General features: G+C 45.8%; 1 protein-coding gene across 4 annotated transcripts in view; it reads right to left on the bottom strand.

Moving 5' to 3' along the window:
* LOC137346566 (protein spinster homolog 1-like) overlaps positions 1–24,101 on the bottom strand; it is a 236,450-nt gene that overhangs the window by 175,880 nt on the left and 36,469 nt on the right. For all 4 annotated transcript variants that reach the window (XM_068010075.1, XM_068010076.1, XM_068010078.1 and 1 more), the window contains exons 4-6: positions 7,097–7,248; positions 5,273–5,339; positions 2,864–3,006 (exon numbers count right to left, since the gene is read on the bottom strand). In XM_068010075.1, coding sequence (XP_067866176.1) covers positions 2,864–3,006; positions 5,273–5,339; positions 7,097–7,248 — 362 coding nt within the window. The remainder of the gene's footprint in view (positions 1–2,863; positions 3,007–5,272; positions 5,340–7,096; positions 7,249–24,101) is intronic.

Raw genomic sequence — 24,101 nt, 5'->3', positions numbered from 1 at the left:
GATGCACAACAATGCCTGATCACGGAGCGCTTCCACAATCCCTGAAGTGTGCCATATGCTCCCCACAACACACACCACCATCCTGCATCTGGTCTGCAGTCTTCTGTATCTGTAACAACTGTCTCTCCAGCATTACTGGCAGCAGCTGACTGAGCCATTGCCCATGTGACTGCATACGTGCAGTGTCACATCATACATACTGGCATGGCGATGATGTTATTCCTTACATTGGCAGTTCTGTCAGTTCAATGATGTAATGGGAGGACACATAATCGGTACCTGGTGGCATGCGTCATTCACACAAGAAAACGGATACACATGTTAGAAAAGCACATTTACTGATATCAATTAATACATGGGTGTGTCACCTGTGAAAACCCATCTGTGTTATTTGCGGGTGCTCCTTTGCGGTGCTACTTATGTGCCAGCAGCTTGACTGGTGGCAGGCTGCTGATCAGGTCACCCTTTGGTTTTAGATGACTTCGACGGTCGATCTCTGGGTGCCTGAGGCCTGAAGGGCCCCAACTGCCTGAGGGCCTCCTGCACCAGTGCAGGACTCTCCTCAGACGTCGTGGCTGCTGGAGTTGTACTCACCGGTTGAGGAGCCGGTGTTCACATTGGAAGCCTGAGGGAGTCCCCAGATGTGGAGTGCGGGCTTGCCTCCTCCCTCTCAAGGCTCCTAAGAATCTTGCAGTGCTCCCAAGAAGGAGCCGGAGCAGAAACACTCTCCAGGCCCCTGGTCCCCCTCTCGCCTTGCCACTGCTGCGTGAGCTCATGGCTGAGGTGAGGGTTTGCAGGTTAGCACCTATCAGTGGACTGCCTCTCCATGAGGGTCACCAACCTCTCGATGGAGGAAGCCATGCACTCATATGCCTGGGGCATGGCAGCTGTTATGTCCTAGATGGACTCCCCCACCTTCTGCTCAAGGCTGCGCGTGGCCTGTGGCATCTCCGCCAGATGTTGCCTTAACTCTCCCTGAAACTCCAGCATGCCCTGTGCTGTTGACACCAGAGGATCATCATCAGCCTTGGGCTCAACATGGGCATGGACACCCACAGTCCTCCAACTATCAAAGGTGTCGCCTTCCTCAGGCTCAGCTAGCTGTTTGGGCGCTTGTGTGCTGCTCTCACCAGCTTGTGACCCAGATTCTAAAGCCAAACGGATTCCCACCAAGGTGAGTGTATCTGCACTGGTGGAAGTTGTAGGAGGTTGTCTCTTCCTCAGAGGTGCTGGAAGTCTCCAGATCCTCCAATGTCGATTCGGAGCATCGCCCTGCAAGATACAAAATGAAGAGCGTATATTTAGGTTTTTGGTACAAATGTCGCAATGACAGCATAGTCTCCAAATATGAAAAGTTATGAGGAATCATTGTGTTTGTGAAAAATCAGTCTGTTCACCCGGGACCCCAAGCTCCACGTCCAAAACAGCACATGCTCCTGGCTGCCAGCTAACTCCAGCACCTCTTCTTCGGCTGGCATGAGCAGCCTCAGGTCTGGCACCCTGCCACCAGTCCTGCATGCCTCTCGACTATTGTGGGCCCTCTTCACCTGGAAGAGCAAGGATGCAAATATTGAACATTGCTAAACAACAACATGATGTTTGGCACAATAGGGGTGCTTCAACAACAGGTGGGGGAAGCTTAGTCTGGTATACAGACTCACCCTGTCATGGATGTGCCATGCTCTGAGGTGCAAACGAGAGTGAGTTGATTCGCACATGCAGCCACTCATGTGGCATCAATCCTCCCTGCCCAACCTCCCTGTGTTTGACATGGCAGTGGCACCGATGTACCATACTGTGTGGGGACACCAGGTCAAACAGAGCCGTTCTGCAACATGCCACTTACCTTTGCTGCGCATATGAGATGGTTGACCCTCTTACTGCACTGCACCCAGTCTCGTCAGATGACCCCATGGCAGCTTACCTCCTCTACTATCTCCGTCCAGGCTTGCTTGGTCAGGTGGGAGGACCTCTTCTTACCATCGCTGGGGGAAAGGACCTTCTGCCCTTCCCTTGCAGCCTGGCGCTGTGCTGCAGGCACTCCTGGCTGCTCAGCTCCAGCAGCACAAGAGAAAAGTAGGAAGAGCTTTCATGCAGGGCTGGGTGCCTTTTAAAGATGGCGCCAGCACCTGTTCACTAATCAGATGACGTCATTCTCGGCATCGGAGAGCCCGCCCCCTCCACGTGATCAGGGGACGGACTGACTTGCACATGCTAATGAGCCACCGCGCGGTAGATCGTGGTGGCATGGCGGTGCATTTTTTCCGCCTGTCGCCACTTCTAGTGGCAGGCCCATAAAATCCAGCCCACTATCTGTGGTCAGTTGGGAGGTGAACAATGGAAACCAGCCTGCCATCACCCACCTGGCCATAACATAAAGGATGGCTGGATTGTTGAATTCTCTGCCGAAAAATGTTGAAGCAGAGTCAATAAGCATTTTTACAAGGAAATTAGACTTTTGAAAAAGTGTATTAATGAATACAAGAGGAGAATGGGATTAATAAGAGTATTTAACGAGAGCTGGTTTAAAAAGAGGAGTTTTAAAGAGTACAAGAAGTGAGCAAGAGAGTGGTATTCAAAGAGGTGGCTCATGTGAAGAAAAGCACAAGTACAGACTTGAAGGGGTGGAAAAGCTGGAATTTGTTGGAACATTCCAGATTCCAAGTTAGGCACTGGACTGGGTGTCATATGTGGAATTTGTTGAATCCTGATCCAACATTAGTAACAGTTGACTCCACCGGTTCAGATTATTTTTGCATTTTCTAGTCACTCTCAGCAGCAACAATAATTTGTATTTGAATAGCACCTTTCATGTAGTAAAACCATCCCAAAGCATTGAGTAAAGCAGACGTCAAGAACCTACATCTTTGAGAGGTATTTGAGATCCTGCAGCCAGGAGGTTCTGGAGTGTGGTGAGTCCATGTGACCTTCTGAGGCTCCTCGTGGAGGGTTCGGGACCAAGAAGATGAGGAGGAGCAAGGCCAGGAGTCCCATACACGGGGTCACCTGTGGAATTGAGCAAATCGAGTGTACTGCTGATTTAAATATTTAAAATATTATCAGAAGCCAACGTGACTAGTTGTTTTTCTACATTTACAGATGTTAAAAGATGATCCTGTGAAAGAACTTTAAATCTAAAGTATTCCCTAGTGGACAAACATTAAAGTATTCCAATCAGTTGTCTCAAATTATAGCCTGCCTGGTGACGTGCTACAGCCCAGCTTCCATTTGGGCAGCTGTCATTAGATAGAACAGTATCAGCATCCTCCCTGGATATTGTTGCTGTTGCTCCCTTAAAACCTAACGAGGAATCGAACCACTGATACACTGCATTTTCTAAGTGTACGGAAGGTTGGTCCCAGGTCTGGGAACAATTCTCCCTGGATGAATCTGTGACATACGAGACCCCACCATGCTGAGGGAAGAACCTTGGAGAATTTTGCACACAGCCTCACCTTTGAGAAGACAGTGTGTGAGACATTACTCAACGTACAGCACACTCCATGACACCTTCACAAAAGCATATCAGTGGCTACCTGTTCCATTTTTCATATGCTGACTGTGTGAGCATTAGATTATGCCAGTGATTAACAGCTCAGTGTTAAATTGTTTCTAAGACTTGGATGGAGTGCGCGTTAGCGGAACAGAAGGCAGGCAAAGCTTCTACTCTCTACCTGTATGTGGGGCATCTGTGAGATTACAGTATCGAATTCACATAATGAGGGGTTTCATTATTATGGTCCCTTGTCACACGATCACATGATTAGATATTCGGTGCACTCCCGATTTATAGGGGATGCAGGGTTCACTTCCTGGAGAGTCTGGTGACACTAGACTTGAAAGAATTTATGGGGGGTAATATTAACTTTGTGCAAGAGAGTAAAATGGGCAACAGCAAATCAGCAGTCTGCTTTACATCTCCCCCGATTTTCTGCAATTGACTTTAATGAAATAACAATCGGGAGAGAGATAAAACAGGCTGGTAATTTGCTATTGCTCATCCCACACTTTTGCACAAAGTCAATATTAACCAATTGCGTTTCCATGTCAACTTTCCCCTCCTCACTGATGAGCCTTTGTATCAACTGCAAGGGTGGGTCTGATTTAGGATCCCTCCCTTGTATTGGAGGTACTTTGTTGTATTTCACTGTGGGAAGTGTTATGAAAGTGATTCTATTTTGTTAAAAATATATTTTTTAAAGGAATTTATAGTTAAGCAAAATAAATGTTGGATCAGTTTTTTAATCAAGAGGATTGAGGGAGCCGATTGGCAATAGTGTTGCTGTTTGTCACATGGCTCGGCCTAGGCTTAGAGCAGAAGCCCTGGCAACAAGGGCAGAGCATTGACAAGCGCTCCTTTGATTGGACACGCCCAGTAGCAATGGAACACGTGGGATGGGCAGAAACACTGTTATGTTTTTGGTTGTGAGTCAGTGTGTGTTTTAACTTCTGGAGGAAGAGACCAGATTCTTGCTGAATGTTTTAAAAAAGTCAAGTTTGCTATAGAAGGAGAGAATTCCAAGAAAGAACAGAAGACTACAACCCAGCTTGCTTTCTCACAATTCCCTAAAAGATTCTGTGAAGTTCACTGTGTATTCATCTTGTTTCCCATATTTCAAGAAGGCCTGCTAAATTACTTTTCAACGCCGCTTGGAGAGAACTAATTCTGGAAGATTCTAAAAATCCTGCCTGCGTGTGCTCGAAGGTTGGACTGTGTGCCAATTTGGTGCAGTGCGTCTCATCTGCTTTTTTCTCAGGGGTGGCCCTGTGATCTGCCCGGGTGTGTTTTTTCTATCTAGAATAGAGCTCTGATCTAAAAATCCTTTTTTACTTTTTTGGTTAACCGGTATATAGATGATTGTGTGTGTGTGTGTGTGAGTGTGAGTGTGAAAGGACTAAGGTAAAAGTGACTTTAAAAGTTGGATAAGGTAGAAAAGGGTACTTTTTTAAATTTAATGTTGGAATTTTAAAAATTTGATCTATGTGATATTGTTTTACTTCATTACTAGTTAAGACTTGTTTGATAATAAACTGTTAATTCTGTTCAGTAAAGAAACCGGGTTAGTGTGTTCTATTCTGGTGAAATTAGTGTATCTGATTGATTGTTCCAACAAGTGGGAAAACGTTAAAGATATGCTGTGACCTGTGGAGACATGGGACTGAATTAACAGTGCACTCCTCCCGCCTCAGTCATAGCAGTAGTGATAGAACTCCTGTAACAATTATACCACAACAGTAAACATTCCTGTGTTAATTACACAACTGGTCTTACCCTCATTGCCCAGTGCCAGTCGCCAGTCAGTTTCATTACACCGGACCCAAGGATATAACCCAGACCACTGCAACAGAATAGATAAGACATGCTTAACTCTTCTAATACTCCTAGTGTAAGCAGCAAATTTTATCCTGTATTGCAGACCCTTGTCTGCCCAACTCAGAATTCTTCCATATTAAACCTCCCAGTTGTAATGATCAGTTCCAATGTCAGAGAACTGGACTTAATCTAAATCAGTTCTTATTTCTTTGTGCAATCTGAGGTGATGAACAGATGTGCAGTTCTTAATGTATATGCCCTCTTGGCCAATTAAACCAGCCATGATAAATGTCGCCGTTACCCTCACAGTCTCCAAAAGTCACATACTGTGGAAAACATTCATCAACCGATGGAGTCGACACTGAGTTAAAGCAGCAATGTCTTGTTGTAGAGTGTCCACTGTTTGTAGCAAAATGGAGCTCACCATAGGTTTGGTTCCTACATAGCCACAGGGATCCTGGACCTCCACAGAGGACAACTGATGCAAATATTAACCTGCGCTTTTGGTTGACATCAGTTTATGGAGTGATCCATTGCTGTTTTATTAAAAAGGGGAGTTTGTTAACTAAAGTCTACGAAAACTATAATAGACACATTAATTCATATGTGCACCTTCCCATCGCTTATTTTGCATAAAATTGTAAAATGTTGACCTTTATTGAAGTGGAGAAAAAAATTCTAATTTCCCAAGATGTAAAAATGCTTTCTATTTACTGCCACATCTGACTGGAGAGCTGAATACTCGGTTGACATCCAGTGGGGAGGGATACTTGTATTCAACGGGCATGTGTGTGGGTGTTGCCCCCCACCGTCCCCCTCAATCTAAAGGGTCCGATTTAGGACACAGTCCTCCAAAGATAAAAATTGTGAGGAATGTGGGAAACCAATTCAGCTTCCCTTCCCTAGCGAGTTTCTGAAGGATCTTACATTTGAGATTTGAGTTAGGACCTGGCCTTGAGCAAAATACAGTCGGCAGATGGACTATCATATTTCCAGTGCTGTCGTTCCGAAGTCAGGTTATACACTGTTTTATAAGGAGGGGAGTGTTGTACTATATAACGCACAATGTGTTATTGAGCTAGTGTTGATCTGTGTCCCTTTAAGGTCATAAAGAGTAATTGTTGTTAAGTAAATAGAGGTTGAGTCCATCAGAGTTAATTGTTGTTTGATCAGGGAACTTTGAAGATGTGAAGGTTCTTGTCAGTTAAGACTGCACATCAGAAGCAATCTAAGGTTGTTTTGAATCAGCAGTATATTGTATGTATGAGTGGGTGTGGGGCCTACTTCCAGGTACAGGTCAAGACACCTCCCCCCGCCGTAGAAAATCATGAAGTTCCATTGTGAGAACAACCCCCTTGTAAAGGGGGTAGGCAATTGCAGCTGGATGAGGGCTGCCAGCTAAAGAATGAATGACTGACTGGCCAGGCCATTACCACATTACCTATCCTCACCTGTTATTGGGGGCACACAGAGTGGCACAGGCATCCACCAGCAATATTCACATTTGTGGAAACTGACCCACCCCTCCCCTCCCCCCGCCCCCCCCACCCAGCCCTTGCACCCGTGCCCTCCACCACCTCCAGTTACTCCAGCTGGGTCAGAAATGCAGAAATGCAGATTTGCAGTGGGCACACACCAGAAGATTCTATGGCTCCATTTGTTGGAGTCCGAGCCAATGAGGTTATTTATTTTCAAAGGGAATGGCATGCCTAGTTCCAAACCATAATTTATTCTCTGTAACAGAGCACAGAAAGAGGGCAAAACCATTATTAATGCATGTACCTTCCCACTGGACTCGCAATCCAGAAGATGGAGATCATCAATGTCCTTTTAGTACCTACAAAGAGGTCCGCAATGATGGTGGGGGCAATGGTAGAGTAACTGGCATCCCCAAAACTAGCAAAAGCCCGGCACACAATCAGCAGCCAAAAATACTGAGGAGAAAAATATTTCAAAAATAAATGATGACTCAGAGGCAGAAAACCAGGGGACACAGTCTCAGAATAATCACAGAATCACAGAATAATACAGTGTAGAAGAGGCCCTTCGGCCCATCGAGTCTGTACCGTTGCATTAAAGACACCTGACCTGTCCACCTAATCCCATTTGCCAGCACTTGGCCCATAGCCTTGAATGCTATGACGTGCCAAGTGCTCATCCAGGTACTTTTTAAAGGATGTGAGGCAACCCGCCTCTACCACACTCCCAGGCAGTGCATTCCAGACTGTCACCACCCTCTGGGTAAAAAAGTTCTTCCTCAAATCCCTCTTAAACCTCCTGCCCCTCACCTTAAACTTGTGTCCCCTCGTAACTGACCCTTCAACTAAGGGGAACAGCTGCTCCCTATCCACCCTGTCCATGCCCCTCATAATCTTATACACCTCGATCAGGTCACCCCTCAGTCTTCTCTGCTCCAGAGAAAGCAACCCAAGCCCATCCAACCTCTCTTCATAGCTTAAATGTTCCATCCCAGGCAACATCCTGGTGAATCGCCTCTGCACCCCCTCCAGTGCAATCACAATCTTCCCATAATGTGGCGACCAGAATTGCACACAGTACTCCAGCTGTGGCCTTACCAAAGTTCTGTACAACTCCAACATGACCTCTAAAATAAAAGCAAAATACTGCGGATGCTGGAAATCTGAAACAAAAACAAGAAATGCTGGAATCACTCAGCAGGTCTGGCAGCATCTGTGGAAACAGAAGCAGAGTTAGCGTTTCGGGTCAGTGACCCTTCATCGGAACTGGCAAATATTAGAAAAGTCACAGGTTATAAGCAAGTGAGGTGAGGGTGGGGCAAGAGATAACAAAGGAGGTCCAGATTGGACCAGGCCACATAGCTGACCAAAAGGTCACGGAGTAAAGGCAAACAATATGTTAATGGTGTGTTGAAAGACAAAGCAGTCGTACAGATTAGGTGTTAATATACTGAATATTGAACAGCAGCAAGTGCAAACCTGAAAAAAACAGTGGGTAAGCAAACTGAACAGACCAAGATGAAATGAAATAAATGTAAAAAAAAAATGTAAAAAAGAATGTAAAAAAAAGGAAGAAAAAATGACTAAAAATGAAAGTAAAATGGGGGGCTGTCATGCTCTGAAATTATTGAACTCAATGTTCAGTCCGGCAGGCTGTAGTGTGCCTAATCGGTAAATGAGATGCTGTTCCTCGAGCTTGCGTTGATGTTCACTGGAACACTGCAGTAATCCCAGGACAGAGATGTGAGCATGAGAGCAGGGGGGAGTGTTGAAATGGCAAGCAACCGGAAGCTCAGGGTCCTGCTTGCGGACTGAGCAGAGATGTTCCGCAAAGCGGTCACCCAGTCTGCGCTTGGTCTCCCCAATGTAGAGGAGACCACACTGTGAGCAGCGAATACAGTATACTACATTGAAAGAAGTACAAGTAAATCGCTGCTTCACCTGAAAGGAGTGTTTGGGGCCTGGGATAGTGAGCAGAGAGGAGGTAAATGGGCAGGTATTACACCTCCTGCGATTGCAGGGGAAGGTGCCATGGGACGGGGATGAGGTGGTGGGGGCAATGGAGGAGTGGACCAGGGTGTCGCGGAGGGAACGATCCCTTCAGAATGCTGACAGGGGAAGGGAGGGGAAGATGCAACTGGTAGTGGTATCACGCTGGAGGTGGCGGAAATGGCGGAGGATGATCCTTTGGATATGGAGGCTGATGGGGTGAAAAGTGAGGACAAGGGGAACCCTATCACGGTTCTGGGAGGGAGGGGAAGGGGTGAGGGTAGAGGTGCGGGGAATGGGCCAGACACGGTTGAGGGCCCTGTCAACCACAGTGGGGGGAAATCCTCGGTTGATGAAAAAGGAGGTCATATCAGAAGCACCGTCATGGAAGGTAGCATCATCAGAGCAGATGCGTCGGAGACGGAGAAACTGGGAGAATGGAATAGAGTCCTTAAAGGAGGTAGGGTGTGAAGGTGTAGTCGAGGTAGCTGTGGGAGTCGGTGGGCTTATAATGGATATTAGTAGACAACCTATCCCCAGAGATGGAGACAGAGAAGTCGAGGACGGGAAGGGAAGTGTCAGAGATGGACCATGTAAAGGTGAGAGAAGGGTGGAAATTGGAAGCAAAGTTGATAAAGTTTTCCAGTTCGGGGCGGGAGCAGGAAACAGCACCGATACAGTCATCAATGTACCGGAAAAAGAGTTGGGGGAGGGGGCCTGAGTAGGACTGGAACAAAGAATGCTCGACATATCCCACAAAAAGACAGGCATAACTAGGTCCCATGCGGGTACCCATAGCGACACCTTTTACCTGAAGGAAGTGCGTGGAGTTGAAGGAGAAGTTGTTCAATGTGAGAACAAGTTCAGCCAGGCGGAGGAGGGTGGTGGTGGATGGGGACTGGTTGGGCCTCTGTTCCAGGAAGAAGCGGAGAGCCCTCAAACCATCCTGGTGGGGGATGGAGGTGTAGAGCGATTGGACGTCCATAGTGAAGAGGAGGCGGTTGGGACCTAGAAACTGGAAATTGTCAAAATGACGTAGGGCGTCAGAAGAGTCATGGATGTAGGTGGGAAGAGATTGGACCAGCGGAGAAAAGATAGAGTCTAGATAGGAAGAAATAAGTTCAGTGGGGCAGGAGCAGGCTGACACAATGGGTCTGCCGGGACAGTCCCGTTTGTGGATTTTGGGAAGGAGGTGGAAGCGGGCTGTCCGGGGTTGTGGGACTATGCGGTTGGAAGCTGTAGAGGGAAGATCTCCAGAGGAGATGAGGTCAGTGACAGTCCTTTAGACGGTGGCTTGATGTTCATGGTCCAGAGGGAGGTAGGAAGAAGTGTCCGTGAGTTGGCGTTGAGCTTCTGCAAGGTAGAGATCGGTACGCCATACAACAACAGCACCACCCTTGTCTGCAGGTTTGATGACCATGTCGGGGTTAGACCTGAGAGAACGGAGTGCCTCAAGTTCAGAGGGGGACAGGTTAGAGTGAGCGAGGGGGACAGAGAAATTGAGATGATCAATGTCTCGCCGACAGTTTTCAATGAAGAGATCAAGAGCGGGTAAGAGGCCAGGGGGAGGAGTCCAGGTAGAGGGAGAATGCTGGAGGCGGGTAAATGGGTCTGCTGGTCGGGGGGAGGACTTCTGGTCAAAGAAGTGAGCCCGGAGGCGGAGGCGACGGAAGAAGAGCTCAACGTCATGCCGAGCGCGAAATTCATTGAGGTGGGGGCGTAAGGGGATAAAACTGAGACCTTTGCTGAGTACAGAACGCTCAGCATCAGAGAGGGGGAGGTCAGAGGGTATAGTGAATACACAGCAAGGGGTCAGATCAGAAGGGGTGGGGTCAGAGGGAAGTGAAGCGGAAGGAGGATCTGGAGGGGCATTAGTCCCCATCAGCTGCTGGAGCTTGCGTTCCTTAACACCTGAAAGGAAGAAAAAAAGTTTTTTGTTAATCCGTCGGATGAGACGCTTACCCACTGTTTTTTCCAGGTTTGCACTTGCTGCTGTTCAATATTCAGTGTATTAACACCTAATCTGTAATAATGCTTTGTCTTTCAACACACCATTAACATATTGTTTGCCTTTGCTCCGTGACCTTTTGGTCAGCTATGTGGCCTGGTCCAATCTACACCTTCTCCTTTGTTATCTCTTGCCCCACCCCCACCACACTTGCTTATAATCTGTGACTTTTCTAATATTTGTCAGTTCCGAAGAAAGGTCACTGACCCGAAACGTTAACTCTGCTTCTCTTTTCACAGATGCTGCCAGACCTGCTGAGTGGTTCCAGCATTTCTTGTTTTTGTTCCAACATGACCTCCCTGCTTTTGTAATCTATGCCTCGATTGATAAAGGCAAGTGTCCCATATGCCTTTTTCACCACCCTATTAACTTGCCCTTCTGCCTTCAGAGATCTATGGGCAAACCCGCCTAGGTCCCTTTGTTCCTCGGAGCTTCCCAGTGTAAGGCCATTCATTGAACACTTCCGTGTCACATTACTCCTTCCAAAGTGTATCACCTCACACTTTTCAGGGTTAAATTCCATCTGCCACTTTTCTGCCCATTTGACCATCCCGTCTATATCTTCCTGTAACCCAAGACACTCAACCTCACTGTTAATCACTCGGCCAATCTTTATGTCATCCGCGAACTTACTGATCCTACCCCCCACATAGTCCTTTATGTCGTTTCTTTAAATGACAAACAATAGGGGACCCAGCACAAATCCCTGTGGTATGCCACTGGACACTGGCTTCCAGTCACTAAAACAGCCGTCTGTCATCACTCTCTGTCTCCTACAGCTAAGCCAATTTTGAATCCACCTTATCAAGTTACCCTGGATCCCATGTGCATTTGCTTTCTTGATAAGTCTCCCATGTGGGACCTTATCAAAGGCTCTGCTGAAATCTATGTAAGCTACATCAACTGCACTACCCTCATCTATACACCTGGTCACATGTTCAAAAAATTCAATCACATTTGTTAGGCATGACCTCCCTCTGACAAAGCCATGCTGACTGTTCCTAATCAAATTTTGTTTCTCCAAGTGGAGATAGATTCTTTCCTTCAGAATTTTCTCCAATAGTTTCCCTTCCACTGACGTGAGACTCACTGGTCTGTAGTTCCCTGGCTTATCTCTACAACCTTTCTTAAATCGTGGGACCACATTAGCTGTTCTCCAGTCCTCTGGCGCCTCCCCCGTGGCCAGAGAGGAATTAAAAATTTGGGTCTGAGCCCCTGCAATCTCCACCCTCGCCTCCCACAGCATCCTGGGACACAAATTGTCCAGACCTGGAGATTTGTCCACTTTTAAGCCTGCCAAAACCTCCCAATACCTTGTCACTCCCTATGACAGTCTCTCTCTCTGAGTTCCATATTATATTATATTCCATATTACACTCATTCTCTTGGGTGAAGATGTGAAGTATTCGTTCAACACCCTACCAATGTCCTCTGGCTGCACCCACAGATTTCCCCCTTGGTCCCAAATGGGTCCTATTCTTTCCCTGGTTATCCTCTTCCCATTGATATACTTATAGAATATCTTGGGATTTTCCCTACTTTTACCAGCCAGAGATTTCTCATATCCCCTCTTTGCTCTCCTAATTGCTTTCTTAAGCTCCATCCTACACTTTCTGTACTCCGCTAATGCTTCCGTTGATTTGCTCTCTTTGTATTTGCTAAAAGCCTCTCTTTTCCTTCTCATCGTACCCTGAATGTTTCTGGTCATCCACGGTTCTCTGGGCTTGTTGCTCCTACCTATTACCCTGGAGGGAACATGTTGGGCCTGTACCCTCCCCATTTCCTTTTTGAATGCCCCCACTACTCTTCTGTCAATTTCCAGTCTACCTTGGCCAGATCCTGCCTTATTTTACTAAAATTCACTCTCCCCCAATCCAAAACCTTTTTTTGCAACTTGTCTATTTCTTTCTCCATAACAAGCTTAAATTGTACCATGTTGTGGTCGCTATCACCAAAATGCTCCCCCATCAACACATCAACCACCGGTCCGGCTTCATTCCCCAGAATTAGGTCCAGCACTGCACCCTCCCTTGTTGGATCCTCTACATATTGAGCTAAAAGGTTCTCCTGTATACATTTTAAGAACCCCACTCCATCTCAGCCCTTAACACGATGACTATCCCAATTAATGTTGGGAAAGTTGAAATCATCTAATATAATTACCTTATTATTATTTTTACACACCTCTGCGAATTGCGCATATATTTGCTCCTCAATTTCCCGCTGACTATCTGGGGGTCTATAACACACACCTAGCAATGTGGCTGTCCCTTTTTTACTCCTAAACTCTGCCTATAAAGCTTCATTTGATGCCCCCTCTAAGATATCATCTCTCCTTACTGCAGTAACTGACTCCTTAACTAATATTGCAATGCCCCCTCCTCTTTTACCCCCTCCTCTGTCTCGCCTGAAGATTCTATACCCTGGGATATTGAGCTGCCAATCCTGCCCCTCCCTCAACCATATCTCCGTGATGGCTACTATATCACAATTCCACGTGTCAATCCTTGCCCTGACCTCATCTGTTTTACCTGTAATACTCCTGACATTAAAGTAGAGGCCATCCATCCTGGTCTTACTCCCTTGAAACTTACTTCCGCTGTATTCCCCCTGACTTGTTTGCTTTCCTGTGTTTAGCGGTGTCCCTATTCTGCTCGGAGTCTGCATCCCCTCCCCCTGCCAAATTAGTTTATACTCCTCCCAACAGCACTAGCAAACCCGCCAGCAAGGATGTTAGTCCCCCTCTGGTTCAGATGTAGACTGTCCCGCTTGTACAGGTCCCACCTTCCCCAGAAACGGTCCCAGTGGTCCAGGAATCTAAAACCATCCCTCCTGCACCAACTCTTAAGCCACACATTCATCTGTGCTGTTCTCCTATTTCTATACTCGCTAGCATGTGGCACTGGGAGTAATCCAGAGATTACAACCCGAGAGGTCCTGCTTTTTAGTCTACAGCCTAACTCCCTGAATTCTTGATGCAAGACCTCATCCCTCTTTCTACCTATGTCATTGGTCCCAACATGTACCATGACCTCTGCCTGATCACCCTCCCCCTTCAGGATGCCCTGCAGCCATTCAGTGACCTCCCGGACCCTGGCACCAGGGAGGTAACACACCATCCTGGAGTCATGTTGACGGCCACAGTAGCGCCTATCTGTTCCCCTGACTATAGAATCCCCTATTACTATTGCTCTTCCTCTCTTTCCCCCTTCCTGTGCAGACAGGCTGCATGGGTAGGGCATTGAAGACTGAGATGAGGAGGAACTTCTTAACTCAGAGGGTGGTGAATCTTTGGAATTCTCTACCCCAGAGGGCTGGGGAAGCTCAATCATTGAGCATGTTCAAGACAGAAACCCTTTGATATCTGGATAATAATGATATCAAAGGATATGGGGATAGCGCAAGAAAGTGGCATTCAGGTAAATATCAGCCATGATTTAATTGAATGGTGGAGCAGGCTCAATGGGCTGAATGGCCTACTCATGCTCCTAGGTTCCTAAATATCAGCAAACATTTTTCAGTAGGGAGGGTTATTAACTGTATCTGTCAGGTGCAGTGGTATAACACACCATCCAATGAGCTCCTGGGTTCAAAGCCAGCCCAGACCGCAGGGTCTGACGTGAAATGAGTTCAGCAGTTTCAATGGGCATCAATTCACTGAAACAATTTGCTTATAACTCGGCAATAATCTGACAATCGCATTCAGATGCTGAGGAACATATTCTGGTGCAACTGAAGAGTTCTGTTCAAATGGACTTTAAGGCCCCTTGATGGATCAGAGCAGAGGAAGATGCTTCTTCAACAGCACCTCCCACATCCAGGACCTCCACCACTGAGAAGGACAGGGCAGCAAGCGCATGGGAACACCACCACCTCCAAAATCCCCTTCAAGTCACACACAATCCTGACTTGGATATATATCACCATTCCTTCATCATTATGTGCCAAAATCCTTAATCTCCATTGCAAACAGCACTGTGGGCATACCTTCACTACACAGATTGCAGCAGCTTCAAGAGAAGACCCATCACCACCTTCTCAAAGGCAATTTGGATGAATAATAAATATCAGCCTCGTCAGCAATGCCCACATCCCCAGAATGAATGGGGACCAAAAAGGTTGAACACTGCATGTAGTCAATGTATTCTGTTTTATTCCTGAACATTGAAAGCTACAACATTCAAGAGCACACACACATAAAACTACTTAATTGACAATCTTGATTATATTTAAATACTACCTTGTAATTAATACTGGATTTAGAATTTCTATCCATTAAAGCTGCTCTATGGAATAACAATCATTAACTGTATTGCATGAAGTTCATGATCACAGCAGATAACATATGCAAATAGGAATGATATAACAAGAAATTTTAAACCAAAGTACAACAAACAAGTAATTATCTAATCTCTGCTTTCAGATGGCTTTTGTAAACCACATTCACTCTGCCCTCCTGTTTCACAACTTTGCGAGTCCTCGACTATTCAATTAATCTTTGAATTGCTCCTAACTGATCAAAGCGTGTTTTTTTAATCTGTGTTGTTGAAATGTTTCGCTTAGTTTAGTTTAGAGATACAGCACTGAAACAGGCCCTTCAGCCGACCGAGTCTGTGCCGACCATCAACCACCCATTTATACTAATCCTACACTAATCCCATATTCCTACCACATCCCCACCTGTCCCTATATTTCCCGACCACCTACCTATACTAGGGACAATTTATAATGGCCAATTTACCTACCAACCTGCAAGCCTTTTGGCAGGAAAACGGAGCACCCAGAGAAAACCCACGCAGACACAGGGAGAACTTGCAAACTCCACACAGGCAGTACCCAGAATTGAAAGCCTGTAAGGAACTAGATAATGAAGTCAGCGTGACTAAGGGAAAGAGTAGGCAGGGAGCAGATGATGAAAGCAAAGGGACTGGTGGTCTGAGGTGTATTTGTTTTAATGCAATAGGTTTTGTAGGTAAGGCAGATGAACTTAGGGCTTGGATTAGTACCTGGGAGTATGATGTTATTGCTATTACTGAGACTTGGTTAAGGGAAGGGCATGATTGGCAACTAAATATCCCAAGATACCGATGCTTCCGGCGGGATAGAGAGGGAGGTAAAAGGGGTGGAGGAGTTGCATTACTGGTCAAAGAGGATATCACAGCTGTGCTGAAGGAGGGCACTATGGAGGACTCGAGCTGTGAGGCAATATGGGCAGAACTCAGAAATAGGAAGGGTGCGGTAACAATGTTGGGGCTGTACTACAGGCCTCCCAACAGCGAGCGTGAGATAGAGGTACAAATATGTAAACAGATTATGGAAAGCTGTAGGAGCAACAGGGTGGTGGTGATAGGAGATTTTAATTTTCCCAACATTGACTGGGATTCACTTAATGTTAGAGGTCTAGATGGAGCAGAATTTGTAAGGAGCATCCAGGAGGGTTTTCTAGAGCAGTATGTAAATAGTCCAACTCGGGAAGGGGCCATACTGGACCTGGTGTTGGGAAATGAGCCCGGCCAGGTGGTTGACGTTTCAGTAGGGGACTACTTTGGGAATAGTGATCACAATTCTGTAAGTTTTAGAATACTCATGGACAAAGACGAGAGTGGTCCTAAAGGAAGAGTGCTAAATTGGGGGAAGGCCAACTATACCAAAATTCGGCAGGAGCTGGGGAATGTAGATTGGGAGAAGCTGTTTGAAGGTAAATCCACTTTTGATATGTGGGAGGCTTTTAAAGAGAGGTTGATTAGCGTGCAGGAGAGACATATTCCTGTGAAAATGAGGGGTAGAAATGGCAAGATTAGGGAACCATGGATGACAGGTGAAATTGTGAGACTAGCTAAGAGGAAAAAGGAAGCACACATAAGGTCTAGGCGGCTGAAGAAAGACGAAGCTTTGATAGAATATCGGGATTGTAGGCGCAATCTGAAACGAGGAATTAAGAGGGCTAAAAGGGGTCATGAAATATCTTTAGCAAACAGGGTTAAGGAAAATCCCAAAGCCTTTTATTCATATATAAGGAGCAAGAGGGTAACTAGAGAAAAGATTGGCCCACTCAAGGACAAAGGAGGAAAGTTATGCGTGGAGTCAGAGAAAATGGGTGAGATTCTAAACGAGTACTTTGCATCAGTATTCACCGAGGAGAGGGACATGACGGATGTTGAGGTTAGGGACAGATGTTTGATTACTCTAGGTCAAGTCGGCATAAGGAGGGAGGAAGTGTTGGGTATTCTAAAAGGCATTAAGGTGGACAAGTCCCCAGGTCCGGATGGGATCTATCCCAGGTTACTGTGGGAAGCGAGAGAGGAAATAGTTGGGGCCTTAACAGATATCTTTGCAACAACGTTAAACACGGGTGAGGTCCCGGAGGACTGGAGAATTGCTAATGTTGTCCCCTTGCTTAAGAAGGGTAGCAGGGAAAATCCAGGTAATTATAGACCGGTGAGCCTGACGTCAGTGGTAGGGAAGCTGCTGGAGAAGATACTGAGGGATAGGATCTATTCCCATCTGGAAGAAAATGGGCTTATCAGTGATAGGCAACATGGTTTTGTGCAGGGAAGGTCATGTCTTACCAACTTAATAGAATTCTTTGAGGAAGTGACAAAGTTGATTGATGAGGGAAGGGCTGTAGATGTCATATACATGGACTTCAGTAAGGCGTTTGATAAGGTTCCCCATGGTAGGCTGATGGAGAAACTGAAGGCGCATGGGGTCCAAGGTGTACTAGCTAGATGGATAAAGAACTGGCTGGGCAACAGGAGACAGAGAGTAGCAGTGGAAGGGAGTTTCTCAAAATGGAGACGTGTGACCAGTGGTGTTCCACAGGGATCCGTGCTGGGACCACTGTTGTTTGTGATATACATAAATGATTTAGAGGAAAGTATAGGTGGTCTGATTAGCAAGTTTGCAGACGACACTAAGATTGGTGGAGTAGCAGATACTGAAGGGGACTGTCAGAGAATACAGCAGAATATAGATAGACTGGAGAGTTGGGCAGAGAAATGGCAGATGGAGTTCAATCAGGGCAAATGCGAGGTGATGCATTTTGGAAGATCCAATTCAAGAGTGAACTATACAGTAAATGGAAAAGTCCTGGGGAAAATTGATGTACAGAGAGATTTGGGTGTTCAGGTCCATTGTTCCCTGAAGGTGGCAACGCAGGTCAATAGAGTGGTCAAGAAGGCATACCGCATGCTTTCCTTCATCGGACGGGGTATTGAGTACAAGAGTTGGCAGGTCATGTTACAGTTGTATAGGACTTTGGTTCGGCCACATTTGGAATACTGCATGCAGTTCTGGTCGCCACATTACCAAAAGGATGTGGATGCTTTGGAGAGGGTGCAGAGGAGGTTCACCAGGATGTTGCCTGGTATGGAGGGCGCTAGCTATGAAGAGAGGTTGAGCAGATTAGGATTATTTTCATTAGAAAGACGGAGGTTGAGGGGGGACCTGATTGAGGTGTACAAAATCATGAGAGGTATAGACAGGGTGGATAGCAAGAAGCTTTTTCCCAGAGTGGGGGATTCAATTACAAGGGGACACGAGTTCAAAGTGAAAGGGGAAAAGTTTAGGGGGGATATCCGTGGAAAGTTCTTTACACAGAGGGTGGTCGGTGCATGGAACGCATTACCAGCGGAGGTGGTAGACGCGGGCACGATAGCGTCTTTTAAGATGTATCTGGATAGATACATGAAAGGGCAGGAAGTAAAGAGATACAGACCCTTAGAAAATAGGCGACAGGTTTAGATAGAGGATTTGGATCGGCGTAGGCTTGGAGGGCCGAAGGGCCTGTTCCTGTGCTGTAATTTTCTTTGTTCTTTGTTCTTTGTTCTTTTGAACCCAGGTCGCTGGAGCTGTGAGGCTGCGGTGCTAACCACTGCGCCACTGTGTCGACCTGTGGAACTCAGTTACACTGAGTAGTACTTCAGAATGGGTGACACCATGGACAATTCTGAAGCTTGCTTAATTCCCTCAGCATGTTGGAGAGGGAATTTTTCCAGACCTCTTGCTGAATTAGAGTCATAGAGTTATACAGCACAGAAACAAGCCCTTCGGCGCATCGTGTCTGTGGTGGCCATCAAGCACCTATCTATTCTAATCCCATTTTCCAGCACTTGGCCCGTAACCTTGTATGGTATGGCGTTTCAAGTGCTCATCTAAATACTTCTTAGATGTTGTGAGGGTTCCTGCCTCCACCATCCCTTCAGGCAGCGCATTCTAGACTCCAACCAACCTCTGGGTGAAAAAATGTTTCCTCAAATCCCCTGTAAACCTCCTACCCCTTACACTAGATCTATGCCCCCTTGTTATTGACACCTCTGCTAAGAGAAAAAGTTTCTTCCTATCTACCCTATCAATGCCCCTCATAATTTTGTATACCTCAATTGGAGCAGCCTTCTCCGCTCTAAGGAAAACAACCCCAGCCTATTCAGTCTCTCTTCATAGCTGAAATGCTCCAGCCCAGGCAACATCCTGGTGAATTTCCTCTGCACCCTCTCCAGTGCAATTACATCTTTCCTATAGTGTGGCGACCAGAACTGTGCACAGTACTCTAGCTGTGGCCCAACTAGCGTTTTATACAGTTCCATCATAACCTCCCTGCTCTTATATTCTATGCCTCAGCTAATAAAGACAAGTATCCCATATGCCTTCCTAACCACCTTATCTACCTGTGCTGCTGCCTTCAGTAATCTATGGACAAGTACACCAAGGTCCCTCTGACCCTCTGTACTTCCTAGGGTCCTACCATCCATAGTATATTCCCTTCCTTTGTTAGTCCTCTCAAAATGAATCACCTCACACTTCGCAGGATTAAATTCTATTTGCCACTGCTCTGCCCATCTTACCAGCCTATCTATATCATCCTGTAATCTAAGGCTTTCCTCCTCACTATTTACGACACCACCAATTTTCGTGTCATCTGCGAACTTACTGATCATACCTCCTATATTCACGTCTAAATCATTAATGTACACTACAAACAGCAAGAGTCCCAGCAGCGATCCCTGCGATACACCACTGGTCACAGGCTTCCAATTGCAAAAACAACCCTCGACCATCACCCTCTGCCTCCTGCCACTAGGCCAATTTTGGATCCAATCTGCCAAATTGCCTTGGATCCCATGGGCTCTTACCTTCATGACTGAATTGTCTGCATACTTTTTATCTCTTGCTGTTTTTGTATCTCCCAGGAATCAGCATTAATAGTGGAAGGAGCTTGTGCAAGGCTGCCTCTTGGCAACCATGGTTTCCTACACTACAATAGTGACTATACTTCAGAAAGCTGTAAAGCGCTTTGGGACATCCTGAGATTGTGAAAGGTGCTTTATAAATGCAAGACCTTCTTTATTTATAATTCTTTAACAGTGACAAACAGCTATGGAGCCGCTATCCAATATCAGAACCAGTTGTGGAGTGAATGGTCACAGTAGAAAACTCCTGTCCAGTGGCATGAGAAAACTCTGATTTAGCCAGAAGACACTGCATGTGCTCAGGCCTATGATAGCCAGCTCTTCTCAAGAACACTTTGAAGTGCACCACAAGGGTGAGCCAAAGTCAGCAAGGAGTGTTACTTTGTTACTGTAAAATCCCTGTAAAACCACTTCGAGCAACTCCAGGATTTTTCTGGAGCCTCCAGGATTTAAAAATTAATCTCCTAGACACTGCTGCAAGGAACCCAGAAGAAAAGTCATTGAGGTGTTAAAAAGTTTTTTTTTTGAACACTTTTGTTGCTTAGTCATAGAAATATCAGACTTGGGAATTTAGGCTCATTGACTGACATTCAAGAATCATCCAATCGGGTAACAGTCTGTCCACTTTCCGCTTGGTGTGTGAAGGTTGGGTACTGACAGGATGGACATGTCGGGTGACCAATGGCAGAAGTGTGGGAACGGGGCAGGAGGGGCAGGAGGTCACATGATGAAATCTCCAGGAATACATCCCACCAGAGTGGGCAAACCCTAAATCAACGGCTGGGGTTTTCTGTTTCTGCAAGTTTCCGTCCATTTACTTTCACGGGTAAGTCCTGGGAAGCACAGGACCTCGGATAGTATCTTGAGGAAGGGAAGGGAGAAAATTAGGGGAAAGGGTTGGGAGGAGAGGGAATACCTTTAAGATCCTGTGGAACTTTTTAACTTCCTCAGCTTTCCCTTCCCCACTCTCAAGCTGGATTTTGTTGGGGTCCCAATGTCGGGGTTCGTGGAGAGGCGGCGGTGGGGGTGGCGGCGGGGGGGGGGGGCGGGGGGGTGGCAGTAGATTGAACTGGCAGTGGCCCGCCACGGATTCCAATGTGTGGACCTCAACAAAATCCAGCCCGTTGACTGAGTTCAAGTTGGTAGGCTGTAATTAGTGGAATGCCACAAGGATCAGTGCTGGGGCCTCAACTATTTACAATCTATACTAAATGACGTAGATGAAGGGGCCAAGAGTAATGTATCCAAGTTCTGATGATACAAAGTTAGGTGGGACAATAAGCTGTGAGCAGGACACTAAGAGGCTGCAAAGGGGTATAGGCAGGTTGTGAGTAGGCAAGAAGGTGGCAGATGGACTATAATGTGGGGAATGTGGGGTTATTCACTTTCATAGGAAGAATAGAAAAACAGAAACAGATTTGGGTGTCGTCATACTAGAAACACAGAAAGTTAGCAAGCAGGTACAGCAAGCAGTTAGGAAGGCAAATGGTATGTTGGCCTTTATTGCAAGGGGGTTGGAGTACAAGGGCAAGGAAGTCTTGCTACAATTATACAGGGCTTTGGTGAAACCACACCTGGAGTACTGTTCACAGTTTTGCTCTCCATATTAAAGGAAGGATATACTTGCTTTGGAGCAGTACAGCGAAGGTGCACTAGATTGGTACGTGGATTGTACTATAATGGAGGCTGGGTAAATTGGGCCTAAACTCTCTGGAGTTGAGGAGAACGAGAGATGATCTCATTGAAACATAAAAGATTCTGAAGGGACTTGACAGGGTAGACACTGAGGTGGTTTCTCCTGGCTGAGAAATCTAGAACATGGGGCACAGGTTCAGGATAAGGGATCAATTATTTAGAACTGAGATTAGGAGAAATTTCTTTACTCAGAGAGTTGTGAATCTGTGGAATTCTCTACCCCAGAGGGTTGTGAATGCTCCATCATTGAGTATGTTCAAGGCTGGGCTAGATACATTTTTGATCTCTCAGAGAATCAAGAGATATAGGATGTGGGCGAGAAAGAGAGTTGAGGCAGAACATCAGCCATGATGGTATTGAGTGGTGGAGCAAGCTCGAGGAGCTAATGGTCTACTCTAGCTCCTATTTCTTATGTTCTTACTAGAGACTATTTCAAAAAGAGTCTCTATTTATTACAGTAAACAGAACTCATGATGGAAACTACAGCAATGTCTCCCGATAAAAGCAAATTGCAGTGACTAGAGGATAAAGAGTCTTTTTTTTTTAAATACTACCCTTTGCATGGACCTTATTCGCTGATAAATTTTTACCATTAAACTCTGTCTCTTCCTGTCCCACTCTGCTTATCTTTACTCAAGTTGCTACACAGCTCTACAGCCTTGACTTTTTAAATCTCCCTTCGCCTGACCCCGCTGGAAATAAACTTTGTTTGCTTTAAAATGCATTGTTTGCCCGAAGTCCTGCCTCATCTCCAACTCATGGCAGTATGCTATCATAGCTATTACAGAAACATGGCTAAAGGAGGGTCAGGAATGGTAGCTCAACATTCCTGGTTTCAGGGTTTTCAGACGCGATAGAGAGGGGGATAAGAAAGGAGGGGAAGTGGCAATTTTGGTCAAGGAAACTATTACAGCTGTGAGGAAGGATGATATATTGGAAGGTTCATCAAATGAGGCCAGCTGGATTGAGCTAAGAATCACAAAAGCGGCAATCACACTGCTGGGAGTGTTCTATAGACCCCCAAACAGTCAGAGGGAGATAAAAGAGCAGATATGTAGGCAAATCGCTGAGAAGTGCAAGAACAATAGGGCAGTAATAGTAGGGGATTTTAATTACCCCAATATTAACTAGGATAGTTTTAGTGTAAAAAGAATTGAGGGAGCAGAATTCTTGAGGTGTATTCAGGAGAACATTTTTGCCCAGTATGTACCAAGTCCAACAGAGAGAGTGCAGTTTTAGACTTAGTTTTAAGAAATGAAGATGGGCAGGTGGAAGGAGTGGGAGTAGGACAGCATTTTTGTGGTAGTGATCATAAATCAGTTTTAACATAATTATGGAAAGGACAGAGATAGAACAGGAGTTAGAGCTCAATTGGGTCAAGGCCAATTTTACTAAACTGAGGAGTGATTTAGCGAAAGTGGACTGGAAACAGCTACTTGAAGGCAAATCAGTGTCAGAACAGCGGGGGGCATTCAAAGGGGAGATTCAAGGGGTTCAGGGTAAACATGTTTCCACAAAGAAAAAGGGTGAGCCAGCCAAATCTAGGGCCCCATGGATGTCATGGAGCCTACAGAGTAAGATAAGGCAGAAAAGGAAAGCTTATGTCTGACACCGAGAACAGAGAGCCGACAGCAGTATAGAAAGTGGAGGGATAAAATCAAAAAGGAAATTAGGAAAGCAAAGAGAGGGTATGAAAGAATATTGGCAAGCAAAATCAAGGTGAACCCAAAGATGTTTTATCAATACATTAAGAGTAAGAGGATAACTAAGGAGAGAGTAGGGTCCATAAAAGACCAAAAAGGTAAACTATGTGTAAAGCGGAAGATATTGGCATGTTTCTTAATGAATACATGAATACTTAGTGTCTGTCTTCACAAAAGAGGGGGATGATGCAGATATTGTAGTTAAGGAGGAAGAGTGTGAAGTATTGGATATAATAAACATAGGGAGAGAGGAAATATTAATAGGATTAGCATCCTTGAAAGTTGATAAATCACCGGAGCCAGATGAAATGTATCCTAGGCTGTTAAAGGAAGCAAGAGAGGAAATAGCAGAGAGTCTGACCATCATTTTCCAATCTTCACTGGATAGAGGTGTGGTGCTGGAGGATTGGTGAATTGCCAACATTGTATCTCTGTTTAAAAAGGGAGCGAATGATAGACCAAATAATTACAGGCCAGTCAGTCTAACCTCAGTAGTGGGAAAATTATGGGAATCTATTCTGAGAAACAGGATAAACTGTCACTTAGAAAGGCACACGTTAATCAAGGATAGTCAGCATGGATTTGTTAAGGAAAGATCTTATTTGACCAACTTAATCGAATTTTTTGAAGAAGTAACGAGGTAGATAGATGAGGGTAGTGCAGTTAATGTGGTCTACATGGATTTTAGCAAGGCTTTTGACAAGGTCCCACATGTCAGACTGGTTG

The sequence above is a fragment of the Heterodontus francisci genome, chromosome 30 (assembly GCF_036365525.1).
Source record: "Heterodontus francisci isolate sHetFra1 chromosome 30, sHetFra1.hap1, whole genome shotgun sequence".
Lineage (NCBI taxonomy): Eukaryota > Metazoa > Chordata > Chondrichthyes > Heterodontiformes > Heterodontidae > Heterodontus > Heterodontus francisci.
Note: the sequence above shows the minus strand (reverse complement) of the source record. Positions and strands in the feature narration are given on the sequence as shown.